General features: G+C 37.0%; 1 protein-coding gene across 2 annotated transcripts in view; it reads left to right on the top strand.

Annotated features, from left to right (window-relative positions):
* Positions 1-14264, top strand: part of LOC132312554 (uncharacterized) — a 39571-nt gene extending 25307 nt beyond the window's left edge. For both annotated transcript variants that reach the window (XM_059810957.1, XM_059810956.1), the window contains exons 33-51: positions 135-179; positions 428-505; positions 580-696; positions 7291-7417; positions 7498-7601; positions 7689-7826; positions 7962-8045; positions 8598-8744; positions 8861-8998; positions 9152-9199; positions 9285-9431; positions 9525-9586; positions 10726-10879; positions 10975-11166; positions 11255-11359; positions 11506-11637; positions 12751-12987; positions 13289-13390; positions 13500-14264. In XM_059810957.1, the coding sequence (XP_059666940.1) occupies positions 135-179; positions 428-505; positions 580-696; positions 7291-7417; positions 7498-7601; positions 7689-7826; positions 7962-8045; positions 8598-8744; positions 8861-8998; positions 9152-9199; positions 9285-9431; positions 9525-9586; positions 10726-10879; positions 10975-11166; positions 11255-11359; positions 11506-11637; positions 12751-12987; positions 13289-13390; positions 13500-13649 (2307 nt within the window). In that variant the 3' untranslated portion in view covers positions 13650-14264. The remainder of the gene's footprint in view (positions 1-134; positions 180-427; positions 506-579; positions 697-7290; positions 7418-7497; positions 7602-7688; positions 7827-7961; positions 8046-8597; positions 8745-8860; positions 8999-9151; positions 9200-9284; positions 9432-9524; positions 9587-10725; positions 10880-10974; positions 11167-11254; positions 11360-11505; positions 11638-12750; positions 12988-13288; positions 13391-13499) is intronic.
* Positions 14265-18062: the final 3798 nt, after the last annotated feature.

Raw genomic sequence — 18062 nt, 5'->3', positions numbered from 1 at the left:
GGTGCTCCCAAACATAGCATTAATCTTCTTTTTGTAGTCTTACTTATTGGATTTCATTTTCTCTTCCTTCTTTTGCCTCCTTTAAATGATTTATTGTATTAAAGTTTAAATAATCATTTGGTACTCTTGGTCAGTTGGGGATGTTGATAACCAAAGACACCGGGGAGACAGAAATTCAGGTATTATTTCTTTTGTCATACCTATTAGTTTAGATTTAAATTATATTTGTGAAATATAGATGCCTGCCTAGCCAAGACTTCCATACAGAACTTAACATCTTTTTGGATTTTGTTTTTTTTTTTGTTTTTTTTTTTTTTTTTCTCTTAAATTAAAAAAAAAAACTTTCATATAGAGGCTTTATAAAAATTTAGTTGCAAGTGAAACTTGAAGACTGGTATTTGACTTGGATGAACATCTGTATGTACAGGGAGTCATTGCTCAAATTCCTGAAATCGTCCTAAAATGCATAAGCCGGGATGAGGCAGCACTGGCTGTGGCCCAGAAGGTTTTGTTGTTCATTTTTGAATATATTATGTAGTCTCTTCTCTTGCCTGATTTTACTATACATTTTTGTAACAGGTTTTTAGGAGTCTATATGAGAACGCATCAAACAGTTTACATGTTAGTGCTCATCTTGCAATCCTAGCTGCAATTCGCGATGTTTGCAAGCTAGTTGTTAAGGAGCTCACAAGCTGGGTATGCTGTTTGGACTTGATCTTTTGTCCCTGATGAGTTTTATTGATATATTTTGAAATTGATTGTCATTACAACTATATACACCTAGACTACCTAGTGTAATACATTTTCTGTAACTTATGACTTGGAAACTCCCTACCAAGATAATTGTTTAGACACAAATGCCAACTTCACCCCTTTTTAGGGACCAAGGGAATATAATAATTGTTTAGCTCTTCTCCATCTACCAATGCACGAAGTAATTATGCACAAATGCCATCACTTCCTTCTTCTAAACCACCAAAAAACAGTGATGTAAGAAAGGTGGTAATGAACCCATCCAGTTCAGGCACATTATACCCATTGCAATTCTTCAGAGCTTCAATTTCCTGTTCATAGCATGGCCATTCCTTGTCATCTCATGTGGTAAAGCCAAACTGCACACCATTCAACCATGGTCTCATCAATGTTTGCTTCATATACAAACTCATACAAGTTGTGCAATTCCCCACTTGATATCTCCTATGTTACCCGGACTCGGGTACGGGTGTCGGACATGGGTACGTGTCTAGAGGTCGGATCATCTATGTATCAAATTATAGGACACGGGGACACGGAATAAAAGTGTCCAAAACTTAGACACGGGTACTTGGACACTTCATATACATATGGAACACTTCATATAAATATGGAAGTATGAAGTAATTACAATTGGATTTAGCTTGGGCTGAAAGCCAAGGCCCAACGTCAGAGAGAGAACATTGCATTGGCACAAAGGCAGGACAACTAAATTTGACTGTTGACTAAAAACCAACCACCACAAATAAAAGCCCAGCCAACGTATTTGTGTGTGGTCAGTGATGTAATTCACATATAATATTATAATGAGGTTTTTATTTTTATAATGATGATCCAGCCTATTTTGGTAAAAGCCTAGCCCAACGTATTTTTTTTTGGTAAAGTTGGTATTGGGCTTCATTAATAGCCAAAAAGGCTGACCACCATGCACCAGCTATCTTTTCTTTTTATTTGAGGAACCAAATGCACCAGTTGTCTTTCTTTTTTTGTCCTTTTCTTTTTGGTAAAGTAGGTAATGGGGACCACTTGCAGCAGCGGTCTGGCCAAAGCTTTTCACGTTGTTTCACGTGGCTTGTTCAAGCAAACTATGAGCTAAATATTTATAAGAATAAAAAGTCAAGGCACGATAAACAAAAAAATGTCTCTTCTTTTCACAACTCCTCCTTCAACCTTTCTTAACCCTATTTTGAAATTGAAGACTAGAGAGCTTCATCCTATTTTCAAATCGGAGACTACCAGAGAGCTTCATCGCCAGCTAATCAGCCGTGTCCGATTCAAAAACAAAGTGTCCGACCCGTATCCCGTGTCCGTGTCAACGTCGTGTCGTGTCGACACGGACACCCTTGCCTGAACCGGAGAGTCTAGGTAACACAGGATATCTCCATAGTTGATTATCTCCTCCCCATCAATCACTATAATGTTGATATAATTCCTTGTCTGATGTAACTGTGCTGCGAAAGAATTTGGTGGTTGTGTCCCCTTCCCAGTTGGGCTGCAACTCAGGCGGGCTAGGCGGGTTGGTCACTCATCTCGGGCTCAGCCCATATAGAAAATCTTCAGCCCAAGCCCATCCCATACATAACTAGCAGAGCCCAAGCCCGCACCATGAGCCCGCCTCAGAAGAATTTGTGTGTAAAAAATAGAACAATTGATGCTGCTCCCATGAGTTGAACATGAAACCTTAAACATAAATCCCAAACACATTACCAACTTGACTACCGCATTTGTGATTTAAGTCTAGTTATAAATATATATAATATTTCCGCTCTCGGGTTGGGCTTTGCGCTTAATCCATATCAACCCAAGCTCAAACCGAATTGAATTCGGGCTCAAAATATATAGCCCAGGCCCAAACTAAAACTAGAAAAACATTGCCCAAGCCCACAAAATTTTCGGGTTGGGCTCGGGTTATTTCGGGTTGGGCACGCCCGAGTTGCAGCCATATAGTTCCCAGAGCCTCAAAGCCCTCAGTAGGAGAAGAAGCACCAGCTTAATTCTTTTCCTCCCTTCTAAATCTTCCATTTGCTCTGTTTTCCATTGAGCACCTTTACGTCCAGGAATGCTATGGTGTTCTATAAATCTAGCTTGCCTGACACTCCTATTCCACCTGATCAAGTCCCTGTTCAGAAGCTTTAATTTTCTGTCAAGTACCTGCCCCCAATCTACCAATCTATAATCAATTCAACAAAGCCACCTCTTTCTACCAAATGCTATCAAAACAAATGAACATTTCCCTCACCGAAATGCCTCATAATCCAGCATAAGCAACGCCTAGTCCAAAGCTGATCTCGGAAGGCAAGCTTGAGTAACGTCTGAGAAATGTTCCTCCTACTTAGTGTTATTAAAGGCTCAAGGCGCACCAAGGCGCTAGAGGTCCATTGAAGCCTAGGCGCGAGGCGCATGGCGAGGCGCGCGCCTGAGTGAAGTGAGGCGCACAATTGAAATTTTAAACTACCATAATAGTATTCATATCTCAAAAGTCATATCAATATTCTAAAAATTAATATCAAATATAAAAAGTAAATCCATCAACTATATAAGCATTCAAGAACCATAAAACATAGCACAAATTTGTTTTCTTGAAAGGCAAAACAGAGTACAAAAAGAAATAAATCTATTAAAATTGTTAACAAGAAAAGAAAAGAAAATAGAGCCAAAAAAAAAAAAAGAAGAGGGAGAGACAAAAGAAGTAGATGAAGACAGAGAAGTAGATGAGAAAAGAGAGAAAGTGTTAAAGAAGAAACAGGGGAAAAAAATAGAGCGCAAAAAAAATAAAAGACAGAGAGAAGAGAACTAGACGGAGAGAAAGAAGTAAACAAAGATGAGAAGAGAGGAGAAGAGAGAGAAGAAAAAGAAGAAAGAACTGACATGGCTTTGTCATTCGTCTCTGCCACTAGGGCTTCGTCATTGCTCTCACAGTCTCACTCTTTCTATGTTCAATCTTGGACTTTCTTATTTGTTTATTCTTTTGAACAAAAGATCCTTGTCTGATATGCTTAGGCTTTCTTATTTGTTTATTAAGTTGCCAAAAGTACCATTTTTGGCTTAAGAGATAGAACAATCATATTTAAAAAAAAAAAAAACAAAAACAAAAAACAGCGAGGCACGCCTAGGCGCACCTAGACAAATAGGATAGGAAGAGGCGTAACCGAGGCGCGCGCCTAGTAAACATTAGTGAGCCTGGGATGACAACAGGCGCTAGACCTGCGCCTTGAGCCTAGGTGCACGCCTAGGCGCGCCTTTAACAACACTGCTCCTACTTCACTGATACCAATCCAGGTGAGAGCGGGGCATTGTGGCCACCTCCCTACATCCTTATTCAACCAACATTAATCCTACCTCTTCCTCCTCATGTGAACCGGAATGCACCAAAACACAGGATAAGTAAGAATGTCTGTCCAAGTTTTGGGATGAAATGAGATGCAAATATAGAGCTCATAACTCTTGGTTTTCAATGTGAAAGTATATTTTGATTAGAATGAACAGTCTAACCTTTATCAAGCTGAAAATTTGGGCCAAAATTGAGTGAAACTAAGACTTTTGGATGTCGTAAATTTTGATTCAAAATTTGAGCTATGGTCTTGAATTTTTTTATTTCTTTATGTGAAAATTTATTTTTAGAAAATTGGAAATTGAGAATGGCAAAATAATGGTAAAATTGTGCTCAAAAAGGGAGCTTTCTTTTCCTTTCCTTATTTATTTATTTTTATTTTAAAAAAAATGTCAAAACTGATTGTAACTTGTCATGGGCAATAATGGACTGTAGAAGCTGTGACATTGTGGTTCAGGCCACAGCCACTGGCATGAATGTGATGTGGATGTTGGAGCTGCTTAGGATGTGATTGTAGACTCCCTCGTGATCGTGGCCTGTGACTCATGTGCTTAGGCCTGTAACCATTACATTGGAGCTACAATTTAAATCACGATGTGTGTGTGTGTGTATGTGAGAGAGAGACATTGAAATTGGTCTCTTATTGGCTTAGTATCTGCTCTGGCTCTCACTCTTTGTTGATATGCAAAGAGTAGCTTGAGCCTTCCAGTGGCCTCAAATTTACCTAATTGCTAAATAATCGGGGCTATGCCATTGCTTCTCCGGAATATATGTATTTTTCATATGTCTTGAAATGACAAAAGGTCCTAAAATTCTGTGTTCTACTTAAAAAACGATCAAATCCTTTGTAATAAAAAGTGAAAACATTTTTGGTTTGGCATTCTTCCTTACCTGGTATCAGATATTGAGCTTATTGTAGATCATTTGAGCTCGGCATGCTGAATTCAGTCTTCTCCAAGCTCGGCTTATGTCAGGAAGCTCGGGCTCTTTAAAGCTTGTTTGTGTGTATATATAGTTATACACTGATATATACACACACACACACACGCACACATGAATAGATCCATATATTTACACAGTTGTATTCATATTGACAAGAACACACACGAAAGAAATCATCACTGACCATCCTCGATCTTCGCTGACATCTGATCTCTCAACCCATGTTGCTGCCTGTGATATGGCCATGGCAGCGGCTGTTGATGTGGAGTTGCTGCCAAATTGGTGCTTGTGGGTCTTGTTATCCATGGTAACTGCAAGAAAAAGTGAGTCAGTGATGAGAAATAATATAGATGTTGAATCTGTAAATGAGAGAGGAGAGATACATTCAGAGAGATAAGATGGAGAGACGAGTGAGAAATGGCAGGGCACCAGCTAGCTTCTATGTTTCCATGTGCCTTTTGTTCTGTTTAACTTTAGCTGTCGGATTTCTTGCACACAATCAATGCTTTACAAGTTATCAACCATATGGTAAGACTTACGAGATATGTGTCTTTCATATCATTCAAGAAGGTGGTTTCATTGAAATCCTAATAAGATATGGGTTGATTAGGGGTGGCAATTTGTGTCGATGTGTCGTGTCGAGACATGAGTACTCTATTAAATGGGTCGACACGAACACGACACGATTATTATTCGTGTCAAAAACCCTTGACCCAAAGGTCCCGTACACGACACTATTATGAACTGTGTAACTTGACATGACATGAATAACACATTTAATAAATGGGTCAAAATTTAATACTACACGAAACGACACGATGACATGAGATTCCTTATTTGGGTCACCCATTTTTGACCTGTCACCCATTTATGACCTGCTTTTAATTTTTCTAAAGATTATGAATTAAAATATGAATGCCAGAAAGAGGAACAATCCTCCAATGGTGATGGCTGGAAAAATAAAATTACAGATGAAACAATACAAAAAAATAAACATAATAAAATCGACAATAAGTAGTTAAATGTTCCCAGCAATCTACAAAAACAGAAATTACAAGTCCTTCACACATACAATCTCATAACAAAATAAACCAGAAGAACCAAAAAACAACGTAATAACAGCTTGATAAAGTCTACAAATTATACCCACATATATAAATAAACAACAAGACAAGATTCCAGTATAAGGAGTCAAAAGGGACTTGAGAGTGTTAGATTCAAGTAAAGAAGAATTACCCCCATCTGAAATCAATGAGAGAGAGAGAGAGAGAGAGAGAGAGAGAGAATCAGATTGCTGATTTCACAAACAGAGAGCTTGCAGCTCTTGGCTATGGAGGTCTGGCAACCTCCAATCGCTGGACTTTGGTTACAAGGCTTTAATGGAATTACAAGATTTTGTTACAATAAATAAATACAAAGGAGAGAGTGATGTAGAGGTAGAGATCTGCACGTTCTATCACAATCTTTGATCAAGTAAGTGAGTTTGCTAGCTTGAAGTTGTAGAAGACGATCAACTGAGAGACTAGTTTGCTTGGCTCGCCTCTTGGAACTTCTCTTGGTTCTGTATTGTCTGAGGCTCACAAGAATGAAAGGAACTTTTCTTAGGTTTAGGGCACCTTTGTTTTTAATGAATTTACAAAACTACCGATACGTGTTTTAATATAAATCTTTTTTATACTACTGCATTCTAATTTAACATATAATTGTTAAATGGGTCTAAATGTGTTAATGTGTAAACGGGTCTAAATGGGTCTTATCCGTGTCAACACGGCATGACAAGAATATTTAATCGGGTTAATCGTGTCAAAATCGGGTTGGTGGGGTCAAACACAAACACGACACGATTAGTTAGCGGGTCAATCCGTGCCAACGCAATTATTGCCACCTCTAGGGTTGATATACATAACTCTGTTGAAGATTATAGTATAAATTTAAATTACCTTACAAGTTAAGCTCATTCACGAACCTGGTTAGCTGAGTTTAAGTCTGCGGATCTGGCTTTTTTATGAAACGAGCTTAGGATTTTTTTACTAATTGAACAAGCTTGCATGAGTGAGTTAATGAGACAAGCCTAGGTTCATCTGCAGTCCTAAACACCTTTCTCTCCACCCCCCTCCCCTGCGGATATTTGTCATGCTTATTGGTGGAAGGCAGGTAGATTGGATTTGTTCGCATTTAAAATATTTTAGATTTCCATTTTATTGTCATCTTGCTGTGATGAGCTCGTTCATTCAATAGTTAACGTTTGCAATTTCCTAACTCAGGTGATTTATTCAGATGAGGAGAGGAAGTTTAACACAGATATAATTCTTGGCCTTATTCGCAAGGACTTGCTGAACCTTACGGAATACAACATGCACATGGCAAAGCTTATTGATGCTGGGAGGAATAGTATGTACTACGAGCATCATTGGTTTCTTGCTCATCTCTGAAGCATATAACATGGCTGACTAGTTTCTTATAATGTGCAGAAGCTGCTACCGAGTTTGCAATCTCTCTTCTCCAGACTTTATTGGTTCAGGAATTAAGAGTAAGTGTGTCAGAACTTCCCAATTTGGTTGACGCCTTGGCAAAGGTATGGAATCGTTCATTACGTAGTTTATCTATGGGTTTTGTTCTGATGTTTGGTGTTACATAATTGATGCTTTTTCCCAAATTTCAGCTTGCAAGTAGACCTGGGTCTCCTGAGTCTTTACAGCAGTTGATTGAGATTGCAAGAAATCCTGCTGCTAATGCTGCAGTTCTTGCTGGATTTGCTGCTGGCAAGGATGATACGGTCAAGCAATCCAGGGAAAAGAAGGTTGCTTGAGATAGTTGCAATATTTGCTTCCTTGCAGCTGCTTTGAATAGATTTTTTCAGCAATATAAAATTTTAGTTATTTTACCTTTGTTATTCTTGAAATTTAAAACTTGAATTATTTTTCTGGTGAATCAGGGTTCTGACCATGCTATTGCAAGCAGGGACGACTATCTCAATGCCGAGTCGGGGGGAGCAGATCCTACCAGTTTCCGTGATCAGGTTTTCGTGAATACTATTTTGTTGAATACTTGTTATGATTTCTGGCTTCAAAATAGAAATAAGAAACAGAGAATAAAAGTAAAACTGAAACAAAATTGCCACCTGCATGTGCATGTAGTTGGAAGTTAGTTTTGGGGATCTTTAATTAATGCGGAAGCTTACACTCGTTGTTTCTGATAATGTTTCTCCTTATAGGATTGACTGTCATCTATTTCTCCATCTATCTGCTTCCTGTCTTAGGGGTATGCATTTTTTACCTGATCATCCGAGCTCTAAAAAATGAGAAAATTTAGTTATAACACTTGGGACATCCACATTTTTTACATAACTATTTTATGGGATTTGGGATCAAAATATATTTGTTTTTTCTTCAAGTTTTATTCCCCAATAGATTTGAAAGGAGAGGAGGAGATTGGGGTGTTCCATCTTGCAGCTTTCACCTCAAGTATAGGATGGAATATCCAACAAATATTTGGAGATACTGGTATATATTCTATTTCAATATTACTTACTTCCGTTTAATGCTTATGTAGTTCTTTGACCATGTTGTAGGTTTCTGTCCTATTTGCGGAATGGTACCAGATATCCGAACTTCCTGGTACAAATGATGTATCTTGTACTCACTTTATTTCACAGTTGCAGCAAAGCGGGTATCTTAATGGGGATGATATGTCAGATCGTTTTTTCCGCCTTCTCACGGTAATATCTCTTCCTTGTTGGAAGCTGTTCTCTTGGGGAGTTGAAAATTTATGTTTGTCCATCATCATTAGCAGCATCGTCATCATCACCACTATTATCATTGCCATTGGTTTCAGGAACTTTCAGTTACACATTGTGTCTCTACTGAAGGTATAGGTGTTAGGTCATTGTCATTGCAGTCACATCAAACATCTCAGAACCTGTCATTTCTTGCTATTGATGTGTATGCAAAGCTTGTTGTTTTGATTCTGAAGGTAATAAAATTTTTCTGTTTTTATTATAGATATCATGATTATGATTGCAATTATTCTGTATTATTTTTTTGGTAAATAATTGTCATGAATTTATTATCTCTGTACATTTATTTTCCTATTATCTTGTAACTTTGCGGTTCTTTTGGTTGTCAGTACTGTGTGGCGGAGCATGGGCCGACTAAACTCCAACTTTTGCCCAAGGTATTGGTAGCTATTTTGGTCTTGGTTCTTTCATGCTTGTCTTGAAACATTGGTTAAATGGTGTCTCTTTTTTTTAATTTGGCAGATATTATCAGTAGTTGTCAGAGTCATTCAAAGAGATGCTGAAGAAAAGAGGGCATCTTTTAATCCAAGGCCATATTTCAGGTTGTTTGTCAATTGGCTTTATGACCTTCTTGACCCAGATCCCATCTTAGAGGGTGCTAACTTTCAGGTATCAGGCATCGGCATCTCTCTCTCTCTCTATTTATTTATTTCATCAATCTTCATTGATTCTCTGCATGAACTAAACTGAGGTTGTTTTCAGGTTTTGGTTGCTTTTGCCAATGTTTTCCATTTATTGCAGCCTCTTAAAGTTCCTGCATTCAGGTCAGCATGCGAGCTGTCCTATGTGTGCTTGTGTGGGCACCTGTGTTTTCATACTTTATTTTATGTTGTTTTCCCTTTCAAGTCTTCATAGTACATTATATGTGGCAGATCAATGTTATATTCCCGGATTGGATTTTGTCTGTATATACGTGAAATCTTATGTGCATGCTATGGATATTTAAGGAGTGCCACACTTGGAAAAAATGAGCTTCAAGAAGTTCCTTAGTTTTGAAAAAATCACTGATTTAATTATTTGGGTGGGATTTTCTAGAAAATCACGATTCCCCATATGAAGGATTAAATGCAGACCTTGCTATTAGATAATTAACAACTTTTAACGACATCACCTGGATAAGAGTCCTGCAAGTATTTGAACTTGTTGGGTCCAATCAGATATCCACATAATTGAGCTGTCTGGACATGCCTTTTGAGCACTGTTGGCCTGACCAGGAGAAATAAATTGCATTCACTTGAAATCCTAGCTGAAGTACATTTGGTTTCAGAAATTTTTTAAGCCTCTGCTTACTATTGGAATGATGAATTAGCATCTGCTACCTTCACTAGAGTTAGAACTGGATTCCTATTTATGGGCTTCCTGGAATCCTGAACAGCTTGATACTGTATTTAATGCACTTATAAAATGTGTCATAGTTTCATGATTTTCATCAGTTTGTGTGTTACTATAATTATGAAGAAAATCTTATCGGAAGGAAACTTTTTTGTTGGTTTGAAAATCTTATTAAGGTGAATATTGTCTCAATACCCTTTTGAACCATCTCTCTATAAATTAAGTTGAAAATGCTTGAAGTGTCCTGTTGGATTAATATGTTGGAGTTATGTGGAAATTTCAATATTGTGCCGAATCCTGTAGTATTGATATCCCAGCATGTCTCTTGTTCCTTTTGATATTTATTAAATCCTCCAATTCCATGATTCTTTCATGGGTGGTATGGATCCTGAAGAACTTATGGTGATGCTGGGAAAAAAAATTGTCACAAGTAACATCTATTTTTGACTTTCACTATTGAGGATGTCTGGGATTTTTTTATAAACAGAGATTTTCTTTTTATTTTCCAACAAATAATTATATAGGTTTTTTTTTCCTTTGGTTGGTGATAAATTGTTCAAATGATTTGCAGCTTTGTGTGGCTTGAACTGGTGAGTCACAGGAGCTTTATGCCTAAATTGCTCACTGTTAACCCTCCGAAAGGCTGGCCTCATGTTCAACGCTTGCTGGTCGACCTGTTCAAATTCATGGAGCCTTATCTGAGGAATGCTGAACTGCGAGAACCGGTTTGCTGCTTCATATTTTATGATAATTTTTACAATATTTTGATGCAGGAATTTGTTATTTTCTGATGTTTTATTTATTTATTTATTTTGTATAGATATATTTCCTCTATAAAGGCACTCTGAGGGTGCTGCTTGTGCTGCTTCACGATTTTCCCGAGTTCCTTTGCGATTATCATTTCAGCTTCTGTGATGTTATACCCTCCAGCTGCATTCAGATGCGAAACATCATCCTGAGTGCATTTCCACGCAATATGAGGCTTCCTGATCCTTCTACTCCTAACTTAAAGGTGTCTGGCTTGTCATACTTGTTTTTCCCCAGTCATCAACATTAGGACGAGGATTAATCCGTACTTCATTGTTCAATTCCCCTTGTAGATTGATTTGCTGGCAGAAATCAACCAATCACCGCGTATTTTCTCAGAGGTTGATGCTGCATTGAAAGCCAAACAGTTGAAGTCCGATGTAGATGAGTATATCAAGGTGCTCTGGAGTTTCACCTTGTGCTGTTTAAGCTTCTTCCTCTGCATTCTGTGTTTTTTATTTCTATTTTGCTGGTGTTTCCCTTCGGTGGTTTGTTTAACCTTTCTTTTTGTTGTTGTTTGATATGGAACGTGATGTTTCTGCAGACAAGGCATCAGAAAGTGTTCTTGTCAGAAATGAAGCAAAAATTGCTGCTAACACAAAATGAGGCAGCACAGGCTGGGACCCGGTACAACATACCCTTGATAAACTCACTTGTTCTTTATGTAGGAACACAGGTAATACTGTTCTTTTACCTTGTAGATTGTACATCACTCCCTTTGCTGAAGTATCATGTTCACTATCATGAATCAACATTCCACCAATATTGCTGGAATGTGTCAGATACCATATTTGTAGTTAACAAAAACATATTGAAAATAGTCCGTTAGCTTCAATTACCAAATTCTAGGGAACTAGGGAATATGAAGTGGTATACCTAATGCGGCAAATGAGTGCTGGCTAATGAACTTGAGAGGGAGGGAGGCAAGAGATTAGATGATCTGGGCTTCAATCAAAGTTTACTTTTTTAATAGTAGGCCTGTTCGTTACACCAAATATTATGAGAACTTAATTTACTAAGCGTAACGTGAAAAAGCATACAAGTTTGGTTATTGAGCACTTTAGTCCATCAAACAAAAACTCGCTATTTGTTTTTATTTATTTATTATTCGTTGTCATGGAGCTTTATGTATAAAAAGTAAGAGATGCAAGAAATAGCATGAAACTGCTGAATGTATATCAGTTGGAATTTTCTTCTAAAAGGTTAAAAGGCCTTCAATAATATCCGTTTTAGAAAATATAAAACAAAAACAAATAAAAAATGGTATTTCAGCAGTCGGGATCATCAGATTGTTGTTGACCTGGTAATGAAATTGAAATGTGTTTCATGCATTCCATCGATTCTTAGACACTTTCGATTCATTCCACCTATTCAAATTCAATGGGTGATACTGTATCGAATCATGCGACTCATATTGTGAATGGTTTGATTTTGGCAGTTAATAGTCTTAGAACATATCAATGAGGTTACACTAGTCTGCAGAAAAGTAGATCTAAACATGGTATTGATGCCTTCCTATCACTTCTCTTTGGTTATGGAGTTCGATTTATAATATAAACAAATATTTAGTTGTCCAGAGTTGAGAAAAATTAAACTTCCTGAGTATAGTTTATATCATGCATCAGTTTAGCTGTAACAACTAAAAATGGCACAAGCATATAGAAGAGGGGGGAGAGAGAGAAAGAGAGGAAAACCTTCCAATTGATTGCAAATTAATCCCTTTTTTTTACCTAACAAAACCAGTAATCTCTTACTAAAAAAATTCACTCTTTTTGGGATTGTATTGCAGACTATTCAACAACAGACCAAAACTCCGTCTCCTCTTGCACAACAAATGGCACACAATACTTCCTTGGAATACTTGATGGGTGCTGCTATGGATATCTTCCAGACACTGATTGCCGACCTTGATACTGAAGGGCGCTACCTTTTCCTCAATGCAATTGCTAATCAGCTCCGTTACCCTAACAACCACACACATTTCTTTTCCTTTGTTCTTCTCTACTTGTTTGTTGAAGCTAACCAGGTGAGCTCTCTCTCTCTCTCTCTCTCTCTCTCTCTCTCATGCGTAAATGAATATTATTTTTTAATGCTGTAAGTAGACAGGGAGTGCTGTTTAGATCCATCTGGGGTTGTTTTTAAAAGTGAGAATGGGCATAATTATATAGTTGAAGGTTCTTTATCATAGAGAACTTTAATTGCATAAAACAGCCTGTTTAGCATTAATATTCCTGGAAACTTGACACTGAACTGCAGTAATCACACACTTTTGTTTGCTTCATTTTTCACATGCAATATGCTCACAGTTTTCGTAAGTTGTTGCACAGGAAATTATCCAAGAGCAAATTACTAGAGTGTTGTTGGAACGCCTGATTGTTAATAGGCCTCATCCATGGGGACTTCTAATCACTTTCATTGAACTCATAAAGGTAACTTGAAACACCTTACTCACCCCAAAGCCTTATAAATTTCAAAATTGTTGTTCTACCCAGGCTTATGGTTTTTTTCTACAAAATGTTTTGCTTTTATTTTTTGCAGAATCCAAAATATAACTTCTGGGGTCGTTCCTTCACAAGGTGTGCGCCAGAGATTGAAAAACTTTTTGATTCGGTCTCAAGATCCTGTGGTGGCCCCAGACCTGTAGAGGAATCTATGATATCTGGTGGTATTCCGGATAACATCCACTGAATTTTTCAGAGATTGTAGCTCACTGTATAGGTCTTAATGTGGATTTACATTAGCATAATGAGCAACGTTTTTTTGTTAGAATTTGCAATTTTTGAAAAGCATCAATTGATAAAGCTATATGATGGATGTGTAAGATCTGGTTAGTTTAGGGGTCAATTAACGCCTTCCTTTTTCTTCTCATCAGAGTTGTTTCCAAAGACTTGCCATGGTAAGGATGAGTTGCCCATTTGTACAGAATGGTAAAGGGACCCTCGAAAAGGGATATTTTCATCCTTGCCAACGTGATCTTGTTGCCCCTGGCAACAAACATGCATGAACCATTTCACGAAGTATGTGTTCGGATAGTCCAAAGTAACGATAGTTGCTCTCTCTCTCTCTCACACACGCACGCACGCATAGAGACAATTGTTTGCTTGCTTGTGCATGAGCATATGCGTGCATATGTGGGGGGCAATGTGGTTTCTTTGAACTTGCCCCTTTATGTTACAGTGCATGGATAGGTCTTAAATGTAGTGCGGATCCACTATCAAGTCAAGCATTATTTATTTATTTATTTATATGGGTATTTTCATGCCAATAAACTCAAAAAAGAAATTCAACTGGCATGCTTTTCTTGGGTGGCTGTGATCACATTTATGGTTGCAGTTATCACTTTTGCGTTTCTGGTTTATTTATTATTATAGAGTATATGTGGTGAATGGTGTACTGAGTTCTCCATTCCTATATTACTGTGTGAAGGGCCTCAAGTAGGAATGGAGACGAAGTGGGTTCGGGTCTACAGTGTAATCAGTAATCATTGTTGATGTCTGCTTTGTAACCGTTCTTTGAAATAAACATCTGTATTTCAATGGATGCTACGTGTATTCTTGATGTTGCGACTTAGCAATAAAATCGCATGGCTTGAGAATTATAATGCCTTTCTGTTTATATTTTGCATAAAAGCAAGACTCAACTACCAAGATTATGGGCATTTGCTTTATTACTGTTAATCCCAATGTTGATTTTACACTAATTTAACTACCAACAGCAGCATCAGCGTTTTCGATTTTCCCCGGAAGACTCGGACTCCTTTTGTTTTCCCTTGCTTTTGCCTTTTTCTTCTACGATGCCCTCACTTTTATCTTCTACCGGAAAAAAATGGAAAAGGTCCTGAAGACTATTTCCCCTTGCTTTTGCGTTTTTCTTCTACGTTGCCCCCACTTTGCAACTTGACATTTGCAATTATTAAGGGGTCACCAAGAGCAGAATCATTGTCACTAATGATATAATATTACGTAATGTTTCATTCATTAATATAATTATGTGTTGTCTACTGTGCTTGCATTTGCGTTATAATTTTTGATGTAATAATGTAATGAAGCCCTGCAAATGCAAACAAAAACCTATGTTCCATATCTAATATTGTCATCTATCATCATCATACGAATTCATTTATACAGATCTTGTAACTGTTGCACCTTCAGATAGACACGGAGTTGCGGAGGGCTCTGGAACTGGAACTGGAACGGACACGCCGCTGTAGGCTTCTAGTTCTATCCTTCTAGGGTTGTATTATGTTTAGAAAACCAACGGTTGAGATGCTTTAACATCTAATGGCTGAGATGAAACCTTATTTAATGGGCTTGTGAAGTATCAATTTTGGGCTTCCTGAACGAAATTATGTGAGTTGGGCCAAACTTATACTCACTCATTCGGCCTTAAAACTTTTTAATGTAGAATGGAAAATACCAATGGGCCTTTCTGTTAACCAGTTTTTCCCCGACAAACAGGGGCTTAACTTGGTGATCTATTGGTCCTGTATTGTCGGTCTACTGATCTCCATCATCGATGATGCCTTCTACGATGCCCTAAACGGAGGCCACAAGAAAGGCAGAGCAATCCAATAGGAAGTGGTTCACCTGTCAAAAAACACTGTCGGCAGATTTTATGTTGGTAGTGTGTTTTAGGGTTTAAATCTTATCTCTAAACATTACCCATGGTCCAAAAACCAATTATTGGGTCCTTTCAGGCCCATTTGACCTTGGGATTCATTTGTTTCTCCATTGATGGACTTCTTTTCTGGCCAACTTAATTGTCCTTGTTACCAAAAACTATATATATATATATATATATATATATATATATTTGTCCTTTTTTTTTTGTTTCTTTTTGGACCTTGCAGATGTGATTTTTGGGCTTAAATGGGCTGTCGCAATTTGGAGCTCTGTCCAGTCCATTTCTTTATACTCATGTTGGACTTATGAAAATATTATGTTATATTTTTACCTAAAATTGCATTTTTTTTTTTTTTTTTTTTTGTGGGCTGTCCCAATTTGGGACTCTTTACAGTCCGTTTCTTTATACTCATGCTGGACTTATGAAAATATTATGTTATATTTTTACCTAAAATTGCATTTTTTTTTTTTGGTGGGCTGTCCCAATTTGGGACTCTGTACAGTCCATTTCTTTATACTCATGTTGGACTTATCAAAATATTATGTAATCTTTTTTTTTTTACCTTAAATTGTATGTATTTATTTTTTGCAAAAAAAAAAAAAAAAAAAACATAAAAAGGCATATAAATAATCACATGTAGATATGAATAACTATATAAAAACTAATCATTATATGTAGATTATAATTGAATTTACTATTAAAATTGAAGCGCAACAAAATCGCAAAATTTTATATTGCTTTCTTTGTCAAAAAATAAAATAAAAATAAAATGTAAATAGTTGACATTGGGGAGGTTTGAGAGTTTTAGCACCATTAGGAGCATATTGTGGTATGATTATGTGTGTTTGCTTTTAACTTCTTTTTCTTTTTCTTTTTTTAAATAATAATAATAATAAAAGCTATGACTGTTAACAAAAATCTACCCATCTTTTGATTGATTTAGTGTTATATTAATTTCTAATCATGTAATTAATGAACTTGAATTCACAAACTTCGGTCTTCATTTCGATGTGAATCTACCATGTATAATCTACGCATAAAAAGAAGTAATAGTGATGGTGAATGTCATTTTTCTTTTTATTTTTTGGTAAGTGCATTTCTTCGGCAATGCATGAGCATTAATCAGATTGTTTCAATAAATGCAGCAAACTCAAGAAATAATTAATAACACAATAAAAAATAAACACGTCATACATAAAGAATATAAAGATTTAGCGTGATTTGGCGAAGCCTACATCTACGGTGAAGATTTCATAAAAGAATTTACAATGCAAAAATCCGGAAATTACTAGTTTCAGTCCCCAAACTCTATCTCTCGCTCTCAATCTATTTTATGCGATTTTCTATGTCTCTCTATCTCCCACGCCAATTCCTAAACGTTTTTACATATTGGGCTACACGAGAATACTAAATAGGGTCGTCGAATTGAAAACAAATTGCAACGCAACGTAAAACCAAATTTAGTTATCACAACAGCACACAAGGATGAATGTCGTTTTCACTTACATGACCATGTCAAAAGCATCAATTATTGCCCCCGCTTTCTTAATTTGTATGTTTGGGTTGAGGGAAATGTTTTTCGAAGCCATATTACATACACGCAAGTCGCAAACCATTCTCATTATCCATCATGGTCACATAAAGAGAGGGATCTCCAAGAAGTTCAAATTGTACAGATATGTGGTCACCATCATACAATCCCACGCCTTGAGTCGATCGGTGAGGTGGAAAACTTTGAGAAATTTGGGGCCTACTTAGTTTGTAACTCTGAAAACAGTTCTCAGAAAACTAAAAACAGAAAACTATATAAAAAATTCTGCTTGGTTCAGTTTTCTAAGAATTGTTTTATGAAAACTCAGTTATAAAAAAACTTGTTTTCAGAGAACTGTCTGTTATAGTTCTCTGAAACTAGTTTTTTGTTATCTGAATTCTTGAGAAATATTTTCACAAACACAAACCAAGCATGCCCTTTTGGGTTTTTGGAGAAACATGATGTTGGTATTGGTCACAATGAAGTGTTACTATTCAAATAAATAAATTTATATATATATATATATATATATATATATATATATATAGACACCCCTCCAAATTTGTCTAAAAGATAAGTAGTGTTGATAGTGGTTCATGATGATGTGAGGAGATTATTCCACATCTGTCGGAGATGCTGAGATCAGAGGTTGAGTGGAGCTCTAAGCTAGCACAAGGGATTCTCTGCAGAGGAGATTGAGAGAGAGAAGGCAAATTTGTTTAACACCCTATGTTAGCTCGATCCCTAAAAGACCATTCTTTATGGCTATGGTTATGGTGGTGTATTTTTATTCCTCCATTTTCTAAATGATGAGAGTTTAGCCCTATTTATACTACTTTCATTTGGGTAAGGACCCTCGGTCATGAGAGCCTATTCCCTCCTTATCCAATGGTTACTTTTTCTAAGTAAGGACCGTTGGTTATGAAGGTAGCTCCCTCTTTATCCAA

Source organism: Cornus florida, unplaced genomic scaffold (assembly GCF_030987335.1).
Source record: "Cornus florida cultivar Cherokee Brave unplaced genomic scaffold, ASM3098733v1 CherokeeBrave_3.0.0_Hap2_Chr06, whole genome shotgun sequence".
NCBI lineage: Eukaryota > Viridiplantae > Streptophyta > Magnoliopsida > Cornales > Cornaceae > Cornus > Cornus florida.
Note: the sequence above shows the minus strand (reverse complement) of the source record. Positions and strands in the feature narration are given on the sequence as shown.